Source organism: Vanellus vanellus (assembly GCF_965231255.1).
Source record: "Vanellus vanellus genome assembly, chromosome: 2".
In the NCBI taxonomy this organism is placed as follows: domain Eukaryota; kingdom Metazoa; phylum Chordata; class Aves; order Charadriiformes; family Charadriidae; genus Vanellus; species Vanellus vanellus.
In genome coordinates this window covers 135,427,172-135,449,630 of record NC_138906.1, presented here as the reverse complement: position 1 = coordinate 135,449,630, position 22,459 = coordinate 135,427,172, and the positions used below count along the sequence as shown (strand labels likewise).

At 39.0% G+C, this 22,459-nt stretch overlaps 1 protein-coding gene across 3 annotated transcripts in view; it reads left to right on the top strand.

The window, feature by feature from the left end:
• The window catches only part of JPH1 (junctophilin 1), an 88,020-nt gene that overhangs the window by 44,080 nt on the left and 21,481 nt on the right, over positions 1-22,459 (top strand). For all 3 annotated transcript variants that reach the window (XM_082498984.1, XM_082498983.1, XM_082498982.1), the window contains exon 3: positions 9,809-9,927. In XM_082498984.1, the coding sequence (XP_082355110.1) occupies positions 9,809-9,927 (119 nt within the window). The remainder of the gene's footprint in view (positions 1-9,808; positions 9,928-22,459) is intronic.

Sequence of the window (22,459 nt, the reverse complement as noted above, 5' to 3'; positions counted from 1 at the left end):
ATTTTCCTCCATCAAGCACAGTAATGCAGTCTTTGGATTCAGATACTAGACCTATAATCTAATAAGTTACAGACTGCCAAAGTCACTTAGGAAAAGCATGAAGCATACTCCTAGAAGTATTTATGACTGGGGAGTTTATCTTACATTTTTTGAAGCCAGTAAAAGCCACAGAATTTTAAATACTTTTTAACATTTTTCCTGTAATTTCCTGTAATGTAATTTTCATGCAATCAATGTGTTGCAAATTTTATATTTTATAATGTGAAGAGAGATCAGATACTGTTTTTATATTATGTATTTTGCTCTGCAGATACTTTGGTATTCTTTGCTAAAATATCTGCAACACTGTGGACTTCAAAATTTAAAAAAATCTTATCCTTAAAAAACACATCAACTCTGTGTAGAGGAGAGATTAAGAAGTACAGATATTGTCAAGGGTGACGTTTGACATAGTTTTCCTGAATAAGTTTACTGATTAATAGAGCTTTTGAAAGTTTTCTAACTAGAATTATTCTAACAAAAAATAATTTAAAATGTATTGTTTTCTAAAAATTTACATTTGATTTCACATTTTCTGATTTTTTTTATTTTTACAAGTAATTGAAAGTCATAAAAATCAGTAGAACACTGAAAAATATTAATACAATGTTTTAAATGGAGAAAACAGTCCATTTTGATTCAAAAATAATTCCTAGTCTCTTCCTGTAAGCTGTTCTTATTTTTCATCTAGCTGCACCCCTGGGATGATAAATTGTTGTTGCTTTCTTACACACAGGGTCTAGAATAGCTGCCAGGTATTGGTTTTGATGATCGCAGTCGTCATACCTACTATTTTATTTCATTTGTCCCATGTAGAGAACAGTTTAGAAAAAATCACGGAATCACGGAATTTCAGAGTTGGAAGGGACCTCTAGAGATCATCTAGCCCAACTCCCCTGCTAAAGCAGGATTGCCCAGAGCACATTACTCAGGACTGCATCCAGGCGGGTCTTGAAAATCTCCAGAGAAGGGGACTCCACAACCTCCCTGGGCAGCCTGTGCCAGTGCTCTGTCACCCTCACCGTAAAGAAGTTTTTCCGTATATTTGAACGGAACTTCCTGCCTTCTAACTTGTGCCCATAATGTGTGGTGAGGGGGAAGTGCGATGTACTGAACGTACCTTAGAAATTCTCTAAGCAAATGGTCACGACGGTCCATGTGTTTCCATTTCCTTGAGCAGGCTCGCCTTTTCTGTGCACAATCCTTATTACATGGGGTTCTTTTTCCTTGAAGCTCGTATTTTATGATGAAGGGAAGAGAAACATATTTATCTCCTTTTCTTTCTTCACTTAACTATGTCATCGAGAGCAGCTGAAGCTCAAGTCTAGTCTATTTTTTTTATGCTTTCGGCTAGATTCAGGATCTCTCTTCAGTCAACCAATATAATTGGCTTTGGTGATCGGAAACAACAAATTGTTTGCAGATATTCCTTTACCCTTTTCCAAAAACCCTCCTGTCTGCAGGAATTAACATTATGGGGCCAGAGAACCTGAAGAAAACATTGCTCACTAAGGAGACTTGGTAATAAAATAGGATAGGATATAGTCTATCCTATAATATAGGATAGACAAACGCACATCAAGATTTATACTTTTCTCTAGATGGACTTGGCACATGAAAAGACATTGGCAGTGAATCACCATTGGCAAAAATGAGGGGAAAAAAAAAACTATAAGCATAGTATACAGAAGTGTATTTCACCTAAAGTGTAAGTTGCCCCACAGGAAAACTTGCTTTCTTCTTGAAATGGTGCTGCTTATCTTGCTGAAATTGAAGACTTTGCTGTCTTACCAGATTTCTTTGCCAGTGCTAGGGTCAAGTACAATCAATATGAAAGCAAAACTTCATTCATTCAAGCTTCTGCCAGAATGATGGATAAAATTAAATATATCGCATGAAAAGCCAGCTCTGTGATTCAGGGGCAGATTACCTGGCATGCACATAAATAATGCCAGGCTAGTGGGACATCTAAGGTTGGGGAGAGTACCATATAAATGCAACTTCTCTAGGGATGCTTAACAGCAATTTAAAAGCGCTTTTTTAATTCAGACATCCGCATGTGAGTCTTTTTTCCAAATGGGTGAGCAAGAGTGAGGGCCTGATAGACAGGCTAGGGAAACTGAACTATTTATCTCGATTGTTAAAAGCAAATTTTCAGAAATACCTTCTTTTTTGGGATGTTATCCTTCATTCACCTAAAATCTTTCTGAACTGCTGAGTACGGATGTGACTAGTATAAGTTACAGAAACAGGTATGTTGGCACCCCAGAGTTGCTGAGCAGTTCTGGTTGTATTGATGTGAACCATAGAGGTCTAAAGGAGAATGCAAAGAGATTCTGAATCTTGGCATAAGAAGGCAGCTAATTCCTCAACAAACATGTAGATTGGTGTTTGCTATAAGACTATTCATATATTTGTTGGCACAGCAGAGCATGTTCATGCTGACCACTGCAGGAGTCTAACGTCCACATGGTTCAGAGGACCTGTAAATAGTTCAATTTTCTTATTTTTAATTGAGTGAAAGAGGCGCCTCCAATGAGATGATGAGAGCACTTATGTCAGATGTCTGAAATACTTATTGTAAACAGTCCCTAAATCATCTAATCTCACTTCCTGTAAACAAAAGACCGTGCCATTTTTTTCTCAGAAAATGGATTAAAGAGGACTTTGAGTACACTGCCTGATATCATTTTAAAGACTTAGAAAGATCCATCTTTTCCTCTGTAAAATACACCCAAAGCATTTCGGAGTTGACTATGCCAAATTCGGCTTCTAATCGTCGGACAGCTGGTTACGTCTTTATCTGAAACACTTGTCTTCCCGATTGTGTATTCCTCATTTTCTGCTGTCAGATATCTATGTGTACACCATGATAAGTAGTTTCTCGGTGTTTCTTCAATAATGACTAGATATGAGGCTCAAGAAGTTTAAGTTAAAAAGCTTGCTTTTTTAGAACCTCAGTTATTCTGTGGTCCTGACATTTCTTTTTCCTTCTTGAGACACAGATGAGCTGGGCATTGTTCCATTAGTGATTTTATGGATTCCGAATTATGTAGTACAGCAAGAACAAATTCCTGTTTATACTTGATTTTTATCTCTACGTGTATAAAGACCACATTAACCTTCATTTTACCGCAGTGTGTGGGACTAGCCAGCATGGTCTCGGAATCCTTATGTGCTGCTTTCTCTGACAGTCTCCGAAACTGGCTAGATTTTTTGTTTCCCAGTGTTCTGTTTCAGTACAGTTAAATGCAATGGGGTCTGGAGTTGTTTGCATTGAACCTTAAGTTACAGTAAACGGTCTTTTGGGGGAGGTATGGAATCCAGAAGTTGTGTAATCTGTCAACTCTACCATAGTATGTTTTAGCTTGTATTTAGACTTTATAAAAGTAAAATATTAAACAACTCTGAAGCAAAACTCAATTCCTAAGGTAAAAGGCACATATCAGCCCTTTTCTTTGATGTCTTCTATGTTAAGCTTCGAGATGTGTCAGAGAGTTAGCTTTTAATCAATTTCAGTGTGCCTTATTAATTCCGTGTAATTTATGCTGTTGTTTAATTATCTTGCCATAGGGCACAAAATCAGAAACCTTGAAAACAATCCAAGTATGTTAAATCAAGGCAATCTAGATAAGGTATAGGACTCATAATCTTCACATGTGTATTAAGTGTTTGGCAAAATCTACTCTTTGTTAAAGCGTGATGTCTGGCACTCTATACTGTTAGCCTGTAAATCTTTATGGATGTAGATCCAATTTATTTATGGTGTTATTTATGCCCAAGACTGACATCAGACTAACCAGTCATCACCCCCAGGTTATTTTTGCAAGTACTGAAATCAGGTTGGCCGTTTGCCAATTGTAAGGAATTTCCTCGTTTTTTCAGTTGTTGTTAACTAAAGGTTAATCTTTTTGCTGTTCTTCTAATGAGTTTGGACTGAAAAAAAAACCTGAAAAATGGATTTAGGCTGGGAAGCAGGAGTTTTCAGAAACAAAATCAATTGGGTAAGGTGATATGATTCAATGTGCCAGCAGTGTGTACGTAATAGATCTGCTTATGCTTCACTACATGAGACTTTACTAGTGGTACCAAGGTAGTCCAGTTCCTGAGTGAAGTCAGTTCATGAAGAAGGAGTGGCTGGTTGAAACTGAAATCTAGCAAAGCACAAACAAGATTGATCAAGTAAAGCACTTTGAAGATTTTTTTTTAAGTTCAGACTTCTTGATTGAGGACACGTATCTCATTTGGTCAATTCAACCTGTAGCTTAGGAGTGCTTTAAGTTTCTCACTGACACGAAGCCCTTGTATGCGGTATATGTAAGTCAGTCTTTTTCCTCTCTCTGTTTCTCTCGGAGACTTCCATTTTTTGCTGATATTCAATGACCTACCCTCACTTCCAAGGTATATTACAGCAATGAGTTGCTGAGAGTGATGAAGCCAAGAGTTCTCAGGTAGCTTTGCGTAGTAATGCACGTATGTCTTTTTAATCCTACTATAGCAGAATATTGTTTTTCATCCAGTGTTATCACTGAAAGAGGCTGAGGAGAATGACAAGCACGCTTGCGGTGTTAAAAAATGCATAGATGCTAGATAATGATCTAGCATTCATTACTGATGTATAATATCAGAAGAATATGGAAATAAAATGGGGACAAGGAGAAAATTAAACTAGCAAAGAATCTTTCCTTAAAGTTTTCCTCTTCCTTTCTAGCTCCTCTTTTCCTGGAAATGCTATTGATTTCTGTAGCAATTTTATCAGAGCTTCGTTTTGCAGAATTGAGCCTCCAACAGATAGAAAGAAAAGTGAAAATTTTGGAAAGTTTCATGCCTGGAAAAAACTAACAGAATATTATTTGCTTTCCAGAAAAATCACTGAATTTTAGAATTTAGGAAGATGGGATTGTTTTTTTAGAGAATTCCAGTGTCAAAAAGGATGATATGGGCAATAACCCACAATAGGGAATGTTACTCAGACAAACCTGATAGCTGTCATTAATTACATACAGCTCCGAGAACTTCCTGTAGATTTAGCCTTACTGATTTATCTTATAACATGGAAATCTGTTAATAAGTAACATTGCTAAGATTATTAATTTAGAATAATTTGATAGCAACATAATTGTGTTTCATACATTTGGCAAATAGATAACAGAGAAAATTATTTGTATCGTCTTAAGAAATAGAAAGCAAGCTCCTAGAAAGCTTTGTGCTGGAATCACTGTGTTTAATAAAAGCTGAAAATGAAACAAAGTAAACATATGTTGCTTACATTTTTAGTTGACTCTGAATGAGGCAGCATTACAAGTGCATTGAAGGGTACCATGGAAATACAAAATAATCTGGAGAGTAATGGACAGATCTAGATGGCGTTTAAATTTAGATAAACATAATGCATTCCAGACACATGGCATTATATGTAAGCATTGTTGCTGCAGAATGCTAGATAATGTTGTTTAAGCCCTTCAGCCCTCAATACTCCTCCTTCAAGTCACTTTTCAAGCACAAGGAGATAGCAATCTGATTGTAGTATTGCTGGAAGGGAAGACTGCTTGTAAGAAGCCCCTGACTCTGTGCTTATAATCTCTTGAGCTAATATGTTTATCTACCCAACCAAAGACAGAAAAGGAGGGTGTCGGTGGTGTTATCAGTTGTCCCACAGTCTAGAAAGCTTAGGCTTCTGTCAAAATCGGACCCTGATATGAGTCTAAATAGAATTTCTAACAATAGCAAAGTTATTCAGTTAGCCATTGGTCCTCAAGCCCTCACTCACTGGCGATAGATACAGGTAGATATAGGGATTCCACATGCAGTCACCTGGTCCCAACACTGTGTGAGCTATTGGCTGTGGGTTGCTTTTTAATGTAAGTATAGTCTGATTCCTGCCACAGGTACAACTTAATTTTGTTCCTGTCTTGATTGTGTTTACCACCACTGTGGACTCATTAGTTAAGTGGTAAATTGTTCCTCTAAATATGAATTGGTTTTGTTTTCAATACTTTAATTTTATGTCGGCTTGAAAGCTTTCAAGCACATGTTTGAGACTTCACATGGAATATTAATGGTAGGATGATAATTTCAAGTAGATAACGCAGGTGAAAACACATGGCAGTTCAAAAGTTAGTATTATGTTACAATTGCTAAGAATGAATTTTTACAAAGGACTGCCTGTTCACCTAAAAGAAAAATTATTGAAGTCCTTTGCTGTGGGTTAGAACCTGAATGCAGCATTGCAAAGCAGGTCACTTGTTATTTTCCCACACTACTTTGCCACCTGTGGATTGCTGCCTACTTCCCTGCATAGTTTCTATTTTGTTGCTGAAACTTCAGATTGACCCTTCCTGGAGAATGTGTGGAACCACATGCAAAGCCTACTGCAGTCTTTTTCTTGGCTGGGGGAGAGGAAAGGAGACTTCTTTTTGAGTTTTCTCTTCCAAAAGTTCTCATAAAGATTTCTTGTCATGGCAAAAGATGTAGTGCTCTCTGTTAAAAAAAGCAATTTTCAAGCAGATGGTGATCATTCAAATGTGGGTCATTTTGACTTGGTATATCATAGACTTAAATTTCCATGAATAATTACCGATAATAAACACAACTTCAAGACTTTACAGTGACAAAATTTCTCCAGAAACAAAAGTTAAAGAAGGCTTTCCCAAGTTGTGTAAAGCATAAATGGAGCAAATGGGTTCTATTTCAGTGGGGCTGCCCTGCTTTGATAGCTCTCCCTTATAAACATTGTCATTCAAAACTAGCATATTTCTCCATGGTCTCAAACCAGGACAGTCTCTGATAATAACACTCTGACAGTGTGGGGGTCAGCGCAAGGCAGAATAAAACAAGTACAAACAAAACGTAGTGCCAAGCAGCAGTAACTGTAAGTAGGTAATTTGGAAAACATACAGACAAATCAAGTGTGGAAGTCAGAATAAAAAAAATTAAATAGCATCAGAAAAATTGAGTCTCACTTCTAAGTAAGTGTGCAGGACGTAAAAGAAATGTCTGAATATACAGTGCAAATTGAGATAATAAAGTACACAGTGCTGAAGTTAGCCAGTAAACCTGAGCGTCCAAATGTCAAGGTGATAAATAGCAAATACTGCAAATAATGAAGAGCCTGTGTTCACAGGCGAAGCACAGTGCTTCTATTCTGCACAGAAGCACCGGCTCTGCCGGTTTCTCCTGTTCTTTTCACGTGTGCCATATGTTGTAGGTGATGCTCGCTGAAGAGGCCATCAGGGAAGTGTCTCAGCACAGCCACGTGCACACACTTCTGCGTGGCTGGTGAAGGGCCTGCTCGGGACAGTAAACGCCGTTCCTGAGCCTTACCCTCCGGTGCCTATTTAGTTCCTCTTTGCTGCCTCATCTCTCAGCGACGGCGCAGCACAGAGGCTCTGCTCAAGTGTGTCACTGAGACATGCCTTGGCAGCGTTCACATCTGAACAGTCGCTCCTGTTCTGGTCTGCTGGAACTCCTGACTGTCAGTACAAAAGGGGCAGAATAGCAGGAAGTGTGAGTTTAGAGAAAAAAAAAAAAAAAAAAAGAAAGAAAAGGTGTGAGATAAGGCAGGCAAGGCAAGCAGTGCTCATTTACCTCCTGTTCCGTTGGCTTCTTCCTGCGGTGACTTGCTTCTGCCCAGCTTCGTGTGACAAAGTTTCAGTAGCCTGTTACATCACCATTTAATTCCTTCACTGCTTTGATACTGTATGTTTGGACAGGATGAGGGATTTGCTTCCTGCATATAATAATACAGAAAATTCATAGGCATCGATAAATAATTGTACTATCCTGGCAGCATATTTTCCTGATGCTGGTCATTCAGTATACTCGCCTTTAAAATGTCTGTTGTAGTGGTGGCAATAGTATTAGACTATTTTTATATGGGAATAGTCTGATTGTTGTATCATCACAAAAGGATGATCAGTGTCTAGTTTATCTATGTGCAGACTACGTTATTGTCTCACAAAACAATGTCCCAGTGCTAGGATTGCTTCATTAAGTTTATGCTACACAGACATAATTATGCAGGAGCTAAGAATAGCTCATCTAATTGAAAATAATGATTATAGAGAAAGAACGGGTTTGATTACTGTTACTAAGCAAGCACATAGCATACAACCATTCATGAACTGCACGGAACACATATGGGATTATACGGTGTATTTGTTTTGATTAACAGTTTCTTTCCCTCATCCTGAGTACAAGTCGAAGGTGTTACTGCTTATTTGCTCATTATCTTTTTTTCTCAGAGACCCAGAGGGACCTGCGAGAAGACAGCATGAGCTGATATTTATCCAGTAAATTATGACAAGCTAAGCTTTGAAATAACATTCAACATTTATCCGCGCACACATTTTAGGGAGGATGTAACTTAAATAAATCTTCTTCAGGCACCACAGATGAAACTGTCTATGAGGGTTTTTTTATGTCTGTGTTTATACTAGTACCCTATGGGATTAAACATCCTTTTAGAAATGCAAAGTCTGCCATACTGTTAATCTCTTGGTGCTCACTCTGGTTAATGCAAACATTTAATTCTTGCTTCATCTGAAACACATAGAACTCTTCTTTATTCCTTGAAAATAAAATTCAGTTTTTACAGCTAAGTTGTTGAAAGTTTTCATATCTTTGATTGCTGTTGATTAGTATCACCAGGCACATAGGATAGAAGTTGCTGCTGGTGTTGTCCTCTTAACTAATTTTTTTCTTACTTGTCAATTTTCTACTAGGATGTTACGAGGAAATTCCTGAGACCATGAAATTTAATATATCTGGTTTAGAAATGTTATTAATATCTCTAGAGGCTCAAAGAACTCTGCTGGTTTGCCATGTTTAGCTTTCTCTCTGTTCTAATGAACCATTTCATAGCTCTAGGCTATGTGCTAATGCTGTAGAGGCACAGAGAGATCACTGGCATCAGGAATTTTTAAACAGATGACTGTTTAAAAAATGAAGTGGGGAGGGAAGATGGGACAAACAGTGATGCAATCTTGCAGTAACACAAGTATCAATTTACACAGTCTGGAATCAGAGGCACTTGCACAAGCTGTTCTTGAGGCTTTTTAAGAAATAGGAGGAAAAAAATGGAAGCAGAGGGCAGATTACTTTATGAAAGTATTCCAGACTGTCGTCTGGACTTCAGAAAAGTTACCTTGTTTTGTATTTGAAATTCAGTGAGTTACAAGAATTTAAAACTGTTAAATCCCCATTTATACAAATGCCTATTGAAGCATCAAAAGCACTTTCCATTCCTTTCCACCATGGGCTGATTGTGGAAGACATTTCTCAGTTTTTTGGGCCAATGTTACCTCAATTTTGCCCAACAAAAAATTTTGCATGGCTCCCAGCACTGAGCGTTAACTTGGAAATGTAATAGCATTCCACAGTCCACTTGAACACTGTGTATCCTTGTCTTGGAGACCCCTGTTCAGGAGTCAGTGTGGTCGCCCAGTCTGACCTACTGTACACTTCTGTACACATTCTGGTAACGTCTGTTAAAGTTATAATCCCAGGTTTCAATCAGATACTATTTTTTTTCTGTTTAGAAAGCTTGGGCTGTAAATTGCGTAGCGACAAGTAAATGTGATATGAGGATGAGCAGGACTGAAGAACTGAGATTCTGAAATACTTTGCAGTTACTGACAGCAAGTGGGCATAAGAGTGCACGATACAATATAGTGTATGGTATCTGAAGACAGTAGTCTTTTGCTCTCACATTACTGATGGAACTCATAAGAGACTCCTCTGCATATAAACTGTTTTCTACTCTGTACAGAACTGCACATGCAAGAGCTAAAGCTGATGCTGCGGATCAGGCCGCTCAGGCTGCTCGCCAGGAATGTGATATTGCAAGAGCAGTTGCCAGAGAACTTTCACCAAATTTCTACCAACCAGGTAATCAGACATTGTGGGGTTTTTATGGCTAGGTGGTTTGTGGGTTTTTTTGCAGTGAAAGAATTTGGTGTTCAGTTTAAAATTTCATTTCATTTTGAATGTTGTCATTTATACAGAAACAATAGTCACGTGTAGATAATGAAGAGTGTACGTTGCTTAAGGAGATTTTGTTTTCATTTTTTAATCATTTGGTGACTTGCTTTGTATAAAAACAGTCGAGTGTTGAAAAGTCAGTATCAAGCATACAAATTTGCCTCAAATTAATAGCTTCTTCAGGATGATGTCAAAGGTGGACTTCAGAGAACTTAAAACAACAGAAATTTGGGTTATTTCTATAGTTTGTTTATTAGGGGAAAGATCCTTAGCTTTTTTACTGACCAAGGGAATTCTTGACAGTCTTGGTTAGCTAAGGCCTGAGTTCTGGAGAATGCTTTACCATTACACATACATAATCTGTGAGGGTATCTTCCTCTGTTATGGCTGTGGTGCTCTGTGGAACATTAGTCCCATAGTTAAGATATCATAGAGTGGAATCTGTGTCACCTATATCAACATTGCCACCCATTTTCACCTGTCACATGTTTTGGAAAGTTGCTATAAAAAGAAGCAAAGTGATTTTTGCTTTGTTTTTCTGATGTCTTTCCATCAGGTTAGTATTTTTGTGTACTGCCCTTTAGCTTAAGATTGAATAGATAAAATGGAACTCCACTTGCTAATTTAATGTATTTTCATAAGTCTGTCCTTTCTTTCACTTATCACGTGAGTTGAGTCACATCTTGTAATTACTTTTCAAGGACTTGCCTGCACTTGTATGCTAATATAGATTATAGTTCTGAGATTCATTTCCACTTACCTTCATCTTCTGCACATCCTTGTTTCAGCCTCAAAACCCTTTACCCTTAAATGTACTCATATAATGGATGCAGGCTACCATCATGACCCGCAAAATCAAACAGTAACAAAATTCTTCAACATTTTCTAGCAATCCACCTATTTCCTTCAATTTGTAGTATAAATGGCCACTATCTATAACTCGTTACTAAGTCATTACTGTCAGATATCTTAAAGAATGCATTTTCCTCCTAATTCCTAAGTACTTATTTGTAGAGAGCAACCTGTGTAATTTGGGGTTGAATGGGTTTGGGCACTCTTTTTTATTTGTTTAGAGAATAAGTCAAGGGCTGTTCACCTTGTGCAGGTTAGAATCTCCCTTCCCCTTATTGGCCTTGCAACCCTTCTTTGTACTCATCCTGATTTAAATTCATCTTTCTTGAACATGGCTGTCCAGAACTGTAGGTAAAGCTCAACAGAACTATTTTCAGTAGTACGATTTTACTAGCTTTAAAACAGTATCAGTGTGTACCTTTCACTGTTGGAAATTACCTCAATACAGCCTCTCCTGTGAACTTATACTAGTGGCCCATACTTTACTCCTGTGATACCCAAGTCTTTTTCTTTTTTCATTATTTCATCCTTCCATCTACTGATGAACTCCCAATTTATAGCAGCAGTTAATCTTATCAGTCACGATTTAAGAAGTCGTAAGCTTAGCCACTCAAAGAACTACTACCAGGGACCCTGCCAAAGGAAAGCTTGATAGAGAGTAGAAGTAAGAGGGAATTAAAGCATTTGGAATGAAAGCATTTCAAAGCTGCCAAACCCTTGAAATAAAGACATGGCTAGAGTACTAAAGAGAAAATGGGAACATCTCATGGTGTGAAATTTGATACCAAGAAACCCCCCAGATCAAGAACTTGGTAGGTGCCTTTTTTTTTTACTTTCTGCCACAGGATATGAAGTAGCATTGCTGACAAATTGGCTTGAGACTGGGGGGAGGAGGTGCAAGATTATTATTTTCCTTTCATTTGAAACTTTTATTCCAATTACAGAAGGGAAGAGTTTGTATCCCTTCCCCAAATCCAGCTGTATAGGTGTACAGTTATGTAACAAAGTATTTCTCAAAGACTCCTTACGCTGTTCTTTGTGTGGAAGTATCTATCATTTAGTTAGCTACCTATCAAAAGATAAATACCTCTTTTGGAGTCTAAATTTTGAATTCTTTTGTTATTTTCAAGATGGCCAAATACAGTATATTTGTACACATTTGAAAAAAATTGCTATTCCCATTGCTTAAGTAACTTAAAGGTGCCAAGATGTTAACTAAATTTCAGTTATCCCAAATAAGCTGCAGAAAAACACCAGATTTATACATCATTGTGATCCTTTCAAATACTGTCATGTCATAGAAACTTTCCATCCTCGGTGTTCATAATGCCTTTTTCAGATGCATTCTTTCTGGTACTAATTAATTCTGAGACTCACCTGTACACATACTTGCTTATTTAAATATTTCCCAAGTGTCATACTATGAGTTACTGGACAATGTTAGCATTAGCTTTTGTCATTTATGGTAATAAAATGGATAAATATTTTTACATATTTACGTTCACTCACACAAACAGCAGTAAATATCTGCTTTTCAAATAACATATTGAATGAAAACAAGGTAACCATTATTGATTCCTAATAGCAACTTCTTGGTTTTCTTCTGTTGCTTGAGCTTTTTAGTTTTACAGTACCTTTATAAGTTTCTGTTAGTGCTACTGAAAGGTAATGGTAAGTATTGTATCTCAGTCTGTGAAACTATAGTTAAGAGAAAGCTCTCCATTGTGCTAAATGGTCTTGAAAATAAGTTATTATGGGAAAGTGTAATTTTTCTCTCATTGCTTGAACTGCTTAGTACAGTAGGCAAGCATGCTGCCAGCAACAAATAATGTATGTAGTGTATCAACACATCTCTTGAAAGGAGAGAGGGGGGAAAAAAGTGAAATACAAATACCTCTCTGTAAACAAGTTAAGCATTTTTTTGAGTGATCACTACATTACCTGTGGCCTAAGTCCATTTAAATATTTGAAAATCTTTTGATAAAGCTCTTAATTTTCAGGTTCTTAAAAAGCAACCTGGGCCACATATCCTAGTATTACACACAATTTATAATTACAGTGAATATTCATCATTCATTGTACTGTGACAATTCTTACTTCCCAATTACTTTCTCTCTTGTTTAAATTTTATGTTCATTAAGACATTCATCAGAAGCTGCTAAGAGGTTTTAGCTTTGTAATGTAGTTTAAAAGGAGATTGAAAGGAGAACAAAGTGGTAGGAAGCAATGTAGCATTCAGTGGGTAACATCAGTCTGAATCATGAATATTGAGGTACCATAGAAATCTTCAGATTTAGCTTTCCCAGTAATTGATTACCTTAATATTGGCATATAAAGAAAGCAAGTATGATTGAAAAGGTCCGTGCCATAGTGTGAGGACTTAGAAGGTTAAAGGGAGCTGTTTTCTCTAAGCTTGTTGGCACTAGTCTCAGGCAAGAACCTGCTTCTACTTTTGCTGTAGCAGAGATTTGGCTTGTGATTAAGAGCTATGAGGATGGTATATCTTTGCAGAGTCCTACCCATAACGCTGTACGTTTTGTAGATTTAACAAATGTTGCAGTCTTTATAGAGGCCAGACTTTATGGGCTTTTTTATCACTAAATAAAACAAATTTTGAGAAATCCCAACTCTGACCTGTTTGTTTCCTCCAGGCATCACTAAACTTGCAGATGTGTCAAAAGGGAGCATACTGGGACAGAAAACAAATGAAACCTGAGTCATATCCTCATTCAAGGGAGTCATCCAGTGACAGTATGAAATTGTCTTTGCTTAGAGAAAAACAATAAATTCTGGTTTGTGTCTCATTAAAACCTAGAGAAGGGCAAATGACTAATGGGAATGCTGTATCAAAGGTGTAATAGAAAAGAAAGGCTTTTGACACCCAGTAAAAAGGGGGGATATTGTATGACTTACCCATTCACTCTAAATTCCACAGGACACCATCTCTAGGATATAGTCTTGTAAACACACTATCAGGAGGTAAGCTAAAGTATGAACTTGCACAGACTGGACAGCTAAGCCATAATTGTCTGTATTACATATATATCCTGCAGCAAATGGATACTGCTCTTTCATTCAGATTGAATGAATAACGTTTGATTAAATGAAAGAGGGTAAAACTACTTTGCTGCAGGGTAAGAGCAGTCTGGGCACTTTACCATGGAGCAATTAAGGTCTGGAAATTCAGATCTGAATTGTTTTATGGCAGATTATTTGTCAGGCCAACCAGCTGCCAGGCGGACATAAATGGCTTACCAGAACAATTCATCCAGCCTTTGACCTCCTAAACAAGGCATGAGAGAAATCAAGGAGCAGTTTATCAATTGGCACTCTCTAAAGAAATGGATAGGAATTATTTAGGTGAACTATATGAGCAGAGAACAAAGATTTTCTAATGAAAAGAATAAGAATTTGTTGGGTTTTACCAGTATTTTTTCTTGTAATGTTTGGATACTGTTACAGCATCAGTATTAACACGCTGAACATCACTAGCTTCAGAAATAAGCATTTTAACCTTATGATAAGGCAATTTCTAATGTCCTCTAATGCCTTAAAGAGCAACTGTGTTTTACATTCTCTTTTGACCAGTGATGGATGTCTGTAGCCTTGGAAGAAAACACATCCTTCCTATCTTCCTCCTCTCTGCCATCTCCACCTCCTCCAGTTCACAAAATGCAAACTCCATATGGACAGGAAAGAGAGATTTCTGCCTGATTCTAATTAACTGGAATTTACTGGCTAAATGCATGTTGACCAGGCCAGATATTTTTATTTAAAAAGCCAATTACAATGAGCATTTTTCCTGATTAGAGTTACCAGCCGTGCCATCAGTTTGTGCCTTAAAGCATACGGAAGCTCTCTTGTTACTCTTAGTCATACAAGAGCCTGTTCATTTTCTGAAATTTTTCGACATACGGCTTCATCATCCTCACAACTGTTGTTGGGATTCTTGCTATGGCATCTTTTCTCTACTATTTATTGCTTCTGTCCAATTTCTACACAGCTCTGGAGAAGCCAGAGCCTGTAGAAGTATCCTAAGGCACTCCTGTTGTATATAGTAATCAAAGAAGGAAGGTGCATTAAAAGAAAAGGTATCAGTTTCAAGCTTTATTCTTGTTCTTCCCCTTCTTTTTATAACTCTTGTCATACCCGTCTTCACAACTTGACTTCCATATTTATCATCGCTCTCGCCAAGCCTTAGGTACAGATGTCCCGGCCCTTCCACATCTTTCCTTTTGCCGACTGTGAGGCCCATCCAGTGTGCTGGCATTCTGCACCTGTCCTGCCCCACTGCCATACATGCACGCTGGCTCAACCCACTCCCCGGTGTTCCCGAATGGACTGGGGACAAGAGAGCGTGCCTGGGAGAAGGCAAAGGAATGAGATGTTGCAAAGCAGTAGCCTTAATTCTTCAGGATGCTTTCTCAACCTCTCCAAAATAGTTTTGAGTCACATAATCAAATTGCTTGCTTAGAAAAAAAAAAAAAAAAATGCGTAATTAGTTTTGAGCAAATTAACTTTTAAAACTAATAACAGAGAACCAGTTTCCTGTAGAGAGATAAAGCTGTTACAATCACTGTAATTTTCACAGGCTTCCATTAAGTGCTGAGCTAGTTAATTTGCATCTAGATACAGCTCGTGATTGCCTGGTAAAGGCTATGGGATCTGACTCTGAAGCTAGCTAGATAGTCAGGCAACTAGCCTGGGCTACCTTCAGTGCTGTCTCAGCTGTGTTGCTTCTTGAATTCTAGCCTAGGTATACCTATCTAAGCTGCCACCATGGCAGTGTTAATTACAGGTATAATCTGAGAGAAAGAGGTCAGTGCTACCTTAGAGTTTTAATTGCCTCCTTTCTCCTGTTCAAAATTCTTCATTTGCTCCCAAAAAGAACTGTTACTTCCAGGACACAGAACCTGCCCACTGTTGGCCTGCTCCAGCAAATTTCTATATTGGTCTGTCACAGTGTCCATCAGCCAAGGACAAGATGAAGTAGGGTCTATCACATGGGAGTATTATCACACTGTCAACATTTCCATTATAAATCCTATTTATAACTGCGTCATAAATATTTGTTCCATGTTGAAATTCAGCTAACGAGGTCTGTACTGTGAGAACTTTCCTTACAGCACTAATTTTCACTAGAGTATGGTGATCTGTTTTGAAAGAATTTTATTATACTTGTGAAGGCTCAAAGTATGTTGAAAAAGGATAGGTTTCTCATGTTATTTTTTTAACATGTGATACGGGTTACATTAGCACATCTCTACAGCTGTGCTTGTTAGAGTGCCTTGTATTACTTGACCATAAGCAGTTAACACTTGCAATGGGCTTTTTTGCTGTTGTTTTTGTAGGAAATGGGGAATGAGAGATGTATTTCAAAGGGAAGGGTAGAACATTAGAGAAAAATAATCTTCGCAGCTGTGTTCTATGTTTGTCAAGGCCAGAGAAACAGATAGCTAATATACACAGCATTTTATTCAAAGAAAGTCTGCCAGACGTAAGACTTACTTAGAAGTAGAGAGAGATCTGAACAAGAAAGATGTTATTCAGATTATAGACCTGAGTAGTGTAGAGTAATACAGTATTGTTCAGTACAATATAGAAGATCGGGCTGAGAATTTGGAGGAGATGAAGATTTCTATCTATTAGTCTTGTAACAGTTACTCACTCAGATCATAATCTGAACAGGAGTAAAATCTGGAACTAAACCACATCCAGCGTGGAATTGGCAGTTTAATTTTTTGTATGGTGAAATTAAATATGAAGATTGTAAAAAGAGAAGATAGAGAGACCAACAACAGAATAATCTGAGATTATCTATCTTCCTTGAAAGTATAGTTAAAAAGTGAGAGAAAAATGAGGGAGAAATAAAAGGATGAATCATGGGTGTTAAGAGAAGCGTTCCAGAAGAGGAGAATGGCCAGCTGTGTCAGAGGAGGATGAGAATAGAGTACTGATACTGAGATATGACTAAGAAATCAGCAGAGGCTCCTCAGAAAGTATCAGATGAAGAGCAGAAGGTGTTTTGTCAGGGGCAATTGGCAAACTATGAAGACTATGGGATAGATTTGGAGAAGAGGGAGCCGTACATGGATATTGCACAGTTAGAATTTAGAAGGGAAAACTTAGAGCACAGAGGTGAAGGGGGAGAAATGATAGTGAGGTCAGAATGGTAAGTGGCATGATGAGAGATTTCTGTTAAAATACTAAAGATCAAGAATATGTTGGGAGAGAAGCCAGAACAGGATGGAAGACTAAGCAGATCACGTGCCCTAGTTTTAACAGAATTAAACTGATCGTTGTATTTCTATAGTTCTGGCATTTTCAGTGCAGCAGTCAGTTCTGTTAGCCCACTTCAGACTCTTAAGCTTCTCAATTGATTCCATTGCTAGATGTAAGAAATTAATTTTGCTACAAGTGCAATGCAGTTTAATAAATACTGCCATGTTTTCATAAAATACTGTTTCTGAATATTGGAAAATATTGGATTAACCCTCTAGCCTCCAAGAAAATTCGTAAACCCATATATTTTAAATGCAGTAAATTTTGGGTCTCTTTATTTTACTCCTGCTTTTGCATCTTTCAAGTTCATAATTTCAAGTGGTTTTTCTATAAACACAAGGGGATAATAAAAAAATGAAGTCTAATGTTATCATACAGTGATGAATCCCTTTGAAATATCTAGAGCTTAAGTAAAGCTGTAATGCATATATAAATCTGTGACTAGAATCAGTGGAGTTAAAACTGTCTAGTTATTTCCACATTACTTTGCCCATCTAAATCATTCAAATGTAATTTCAGTTGTTTGGTGACATACATATATTTCATGTCTTTCCAGTATTGAGCCCTGTTGGCACATACTTCACAGGCGTAAAAAGTGCTGACATCTAGAACTCAAGCCCTGGGTGCATATCCTAGAGTCTGCTTTTTTTTTTTTTAGTGGAAGAGTGGATGGTTTTCAGAGAAAAACAGTGCAGGCACTGTTTCTTTGACAAATAAGGATTTTAAAAGAGTAAAAAGTTAGAGGGCTTTGGCAAAAATTTCACTCGGTTATTAAATTTAATAAAAAGCAAGATCTTTGTATGGAAAAACAGCTGACAGCTATGCAGGATATTTCTCTCTTCCTCCTAAAAGCTAAATCATCATTTAGTGGTTATTTCAGGTTGCTTGTGGAAGTGGTTGCGGTTTTAATCTGAACCTGTTTGATCCATATCAGTAGAGCAACTACTATAATTTCAGTAATTTCTAATATCTGTGTAAACCTGTATATGTGGACCACAAGGCTGAGGGTTGGTTTGTGTAAGAAATTTTGTTTAAAATTGTTCTCAGTATATGATACAAAATTCTGCAAAGACAATCAAATGCAAGGAAGAAAACCTTCCTGCTTCCTCCATACTTGTATGTGGCCGGAGAGGCAGAGTGTCTAATACAGCTTTGGCAGTCTATTAGCACTGGGAACTAGGATACGTATGTTAAAAGTTTTGGTGTGGAACAGAAAGGCAAACCCATGACTGCTATGCAGGAGGAGAGAATATAGTAAGAGAACAATGAACAATAAATATTAAGATCCATAAGTATTCTGTTTTTAATGTAAAGCATGACTGCCAAACTAGTTTCAATTTTCATCCTGAACTTCATCAAATATAGTGTATTTTCCTGTTTAGTTAAAAGACAAGACATGACAGTTACTAATCTATAATTTTTTCAAAAGGAGAATCAAATGTGTTTAGAACCTGTCTGGTTCCAATAGGAATACTGGAGGTTGTTAATGAGAAGAAAAAAAAAAGAGGAAGTGACAAAGAGCAGGGAGAGAGAAGTCTAATAAAATGACAAGGAATTTTATAGTCATCTCATCAGTCTTCACTAATGACTAGACAAATATCATGAAATATCATGGATGATATGTTGTGTGTTTGTATAATATGGTGAATAGCATATCATTTAAATCAGCAGGTAATAGTGAAGTGGTATGTTGCAAACCTAAGCCAGGACAGAGGAAAACAAAGTTCTCAGTAACATTCCACGTACAGCTGAAAGTGAGCACTACCATTTGCAGCAGTGATCGCTCACCAAATGCAAGCTAGTTCGCACAATTATCATACCTCGTGTTTAAACTGAAGACAGAGACTTGCTCCTCAGAAGTACTACCAGAAGTCCATAAGGGCTGACGGACTCAGCCAGTTGGAGAGATGAGATGTGAACCTGCATCCAGTTGAGGTCAGTTGCCAGACTTCCATGGAGCAGGATGATAGCCATGCACTTGAAATGTGATACAGGAGAAGCAGCAGCTAATACTCTTCCAGGCTGTATATACAGAAGAAGCACGTCATGGAGAAGAAGGGTAATGGTCCCTTCTCTGCATGATCCCAGTGACACCGAATCTGAAATATTGTGTATAGCTTTGGGCATTGTCATATCAGAAAGCTGTGGACGTGCTGGGAGAAATGTAAAGAAGTGTGGATTCTACTGGGTAAAGACACTTATTATGCCACATTAACAGTCTCTTTATATGTATGCAATTCATCTTTTCAGAGAATATGCAGTTGTGATGAGAACAGAATTACAGCCTTTCACTTCTGCCCATCCTTTATGATAGATATAAAGGAGCTTAAAGAACACTACAGCTGCAGTTAACATTTGCTAAATTTTCCAGTGGATTTTTTTCTAGTTTTCAGAAAAATGTTCCCATGATCAGATGATCGGATGATCAGATTCATGTACCGTTCTTAATAATAACAGTAAAACATACACTGACAGTAGACTTCAGTCTCCCTCATGCCCCAGTGCAGCTAAGCTGAAGTAAAGTAGGCTCTAGACTTTCTGTGAAAAAGCTAAAAACTTACCTTCTCAGTTATCTCATATTAAGCAGCCGTCAGGCTCAGAATCATAGAATCATAGAATAATTTAGGTTGGAAGGGACCTTGAAGATCATCGAGTTCCAAACCCCCTGCCATGGGCAGGGACACCTCCCACTAGACCAGGTTGCCCAAGGCCATATCCAGCCTGGCCTTGAACACTTCCAGGGATGGGGCCTCAACAACTTCTCTGGGCAACCTGTTCCAGTGCCTTACCACCCTCAAAGGGAAAAATTTCTTCCTAATGTTCAATCTAAACCTGCCCTCTTCCAGTTTAAAGCCATTTCCCCTCGTCCTATCGCTACCTGCCCTAGTAAAAAGTCCTTCCCCAGCTCTCCTGTAGGCCCCCTTTAGGTACTGGAAGGCCGCAATAAGATCTCCCTGGAGCCTTCTCTTCTCCAGGCTGAACAGCCCCATCTGTCTCAGCCTCTCCTCACATGAGAGGTGCTTCAGCCCTCGGATCATCCTTGTGGCTCTCCTCTGGACACGCTCCAGCAGGTCCATGTCCTTCTTATGTTGGGGACTCCAGAGCTAGATGCAGTACTCCAGGTGGGGTCTCACGAGAGTGGAGCAGAGGGGCAGAATCACCTCCTTTGACCTGCTGGCCACACTTCCGATGAAGCCAAGGATACCGTTGGCCTTCTGGGCTGCGATCGCACATTGCTGGCTCATGTTGAGCTTCTCGTCAATCATCACACCCATTGCTGGCTCATGTTGAGCTTCTCGTCAATCAGCACCCCCTGGTCCTTCTCCTCAGGGCTGCTCTCCAGCCATTCCCCGCCGAGCCTGTATTTGTGCTTGGGATTGCCCCAACCCAGATGTAGGACCTTGCACTTGGCCTTGTTGAACTGCATGAGGTTGGCTTGGGCCCACCTCTCCAGCCTGTCCAGGTCCCTCTGGATGGCATCCCTCCCCTCCAGCATGTCTACCTCACCACAGAGCTTGGTATCATTGGCAAACTTGCTGAGGGTGCACTCGACCCCACTGTCCATGTCGCCAACAAAGATGTTGAACAGTACAGGTCCCAGTACCAACCCCTGAGGAACGCCACTCATCACTGCTCTCCACTTAGACATTGAGCCGCTGACCACAACTCTTTGAGTGCAACCATCCAGCCAGTTCTTTATCCACCGAGTGGTCCATTTGTCGAATCCATGTCTCTCCAATTTAGAGACCAGGATATCATGTGGGACAGTGTCAAACACTTTGCACGAGTCCGGGTAGATTACATCGGTCACTCTTCCCTTGTCCACTGCCACTGTAACCCCTGCATAGAAGGCCACCAAATTTGTCAGGCATGACTTGCCCTTGGTGAAGCCACACTGGCTGTCACCAGTCACCTCCTTATTTTCTATGTGCCTTAGCAGAGTTTCCAGGAGGTTCTGCTCCATGATCTTGCATGGAGCATCATCTCACAGAGATGAGACTGACCGGCCTGTAGTTCCCTGGGTCTTCCTTATTTCCCTTTTTGAAAATAGAGGTTATGTTTCCCCTTTTCCAGCCAGCAGGAACCTCGCCAGACCGCCAGGACTTCTCAAATATGATGGCTGGTGGCTTAGCGACCTCATCTGCTAGTTCCCTCAGGACCTGCGGATGTATCTCATCAGGTCCCATAGACTTGTGCACCTTCAGGTTCCTCAGGTGGTCTCGCACTTGATCTTCACCTACAGTGGGTGGGTGGTTCTTCATTTTCCCAATCCTTGTCTTTGCATTCTGCGTCATGGGCAGTGTGGCTGCAGTCCTTGCCAGTGAAGACTGAGGCAAAAAAGTCATTGAGTACCTCAGCTCTGTCTCTGTCCCAGGCAACCAGTTCTTGCGTTTCCTTACGGAGAAGGCCCACCTCTTCCCTAGTCTTTCTTTTCTCGCTGACATACTTAAAGAAGGCTTTTTTGTTTGTCTTAATGTCCCTGGCCAGATTTAGTTCAATCTGGGCTTTAGCTTGTCTGACCCGATCCCTGGCTGCTCAAACAATTCCTCTGTATACCTCCCAGGCTACCTGCCCCTGTTTCCACTCCCTATAGGCCTCCTTTTTCCTTTTGGTCATGTCCAGGAGCTCCTTGTTCATCCATGCAAGTCTCCTGGTTTTTCTGCCTGCCTTCTTCTTTGTAGAGATGCATTGCTCCTGAGCTTGGAGGAGGTGAACCTTGAATATTAACCAACTTCCTTGGGCTCTTCTTCCCTCCAGCACTTTATCCCATGGCACCATACCAAGCAGATTCTTCAAGAGACCAAAGTCAGCTCTCCCAAAGTCCAGGGTGGTCAGTTTGCTGCGCGCTTTCCTCACTGCCTCGAGCATTCAAGTAGATTATAGTACGTGTGTTATTTAGCCAGGATCATTCACATTAAACACAATGCGTGTGTGTTATCTGGCCTGGAAAAATGAAGCCTTTCCTATATACAGGAGCCATATGCAACACCATGTAATCTTGTCAATTTTTTTTTTAAATTCTGTCAGTATTCATCAACAACAAGTTAGGGTAAGTAAAGCAAGCCCTGATTAAGATTGTTGGTCATGAGCAATTTCTGTGTCCATAAGCTGATGTCCCAGTGAGGTGTTAGAGAGAGGCTGCACAGCATTCATAGGGCCGTCTATCAGGTAGGATAAATCTGTTACATTTTTCTGATGGTAATGAATCCAAAAGTACCAGGGCCTACACACTGTAATCTACTATGCAGATACAATTATGAATTTTGTGCCCTGTTTCACAAATGTCACAGCTACTTTAGTCACC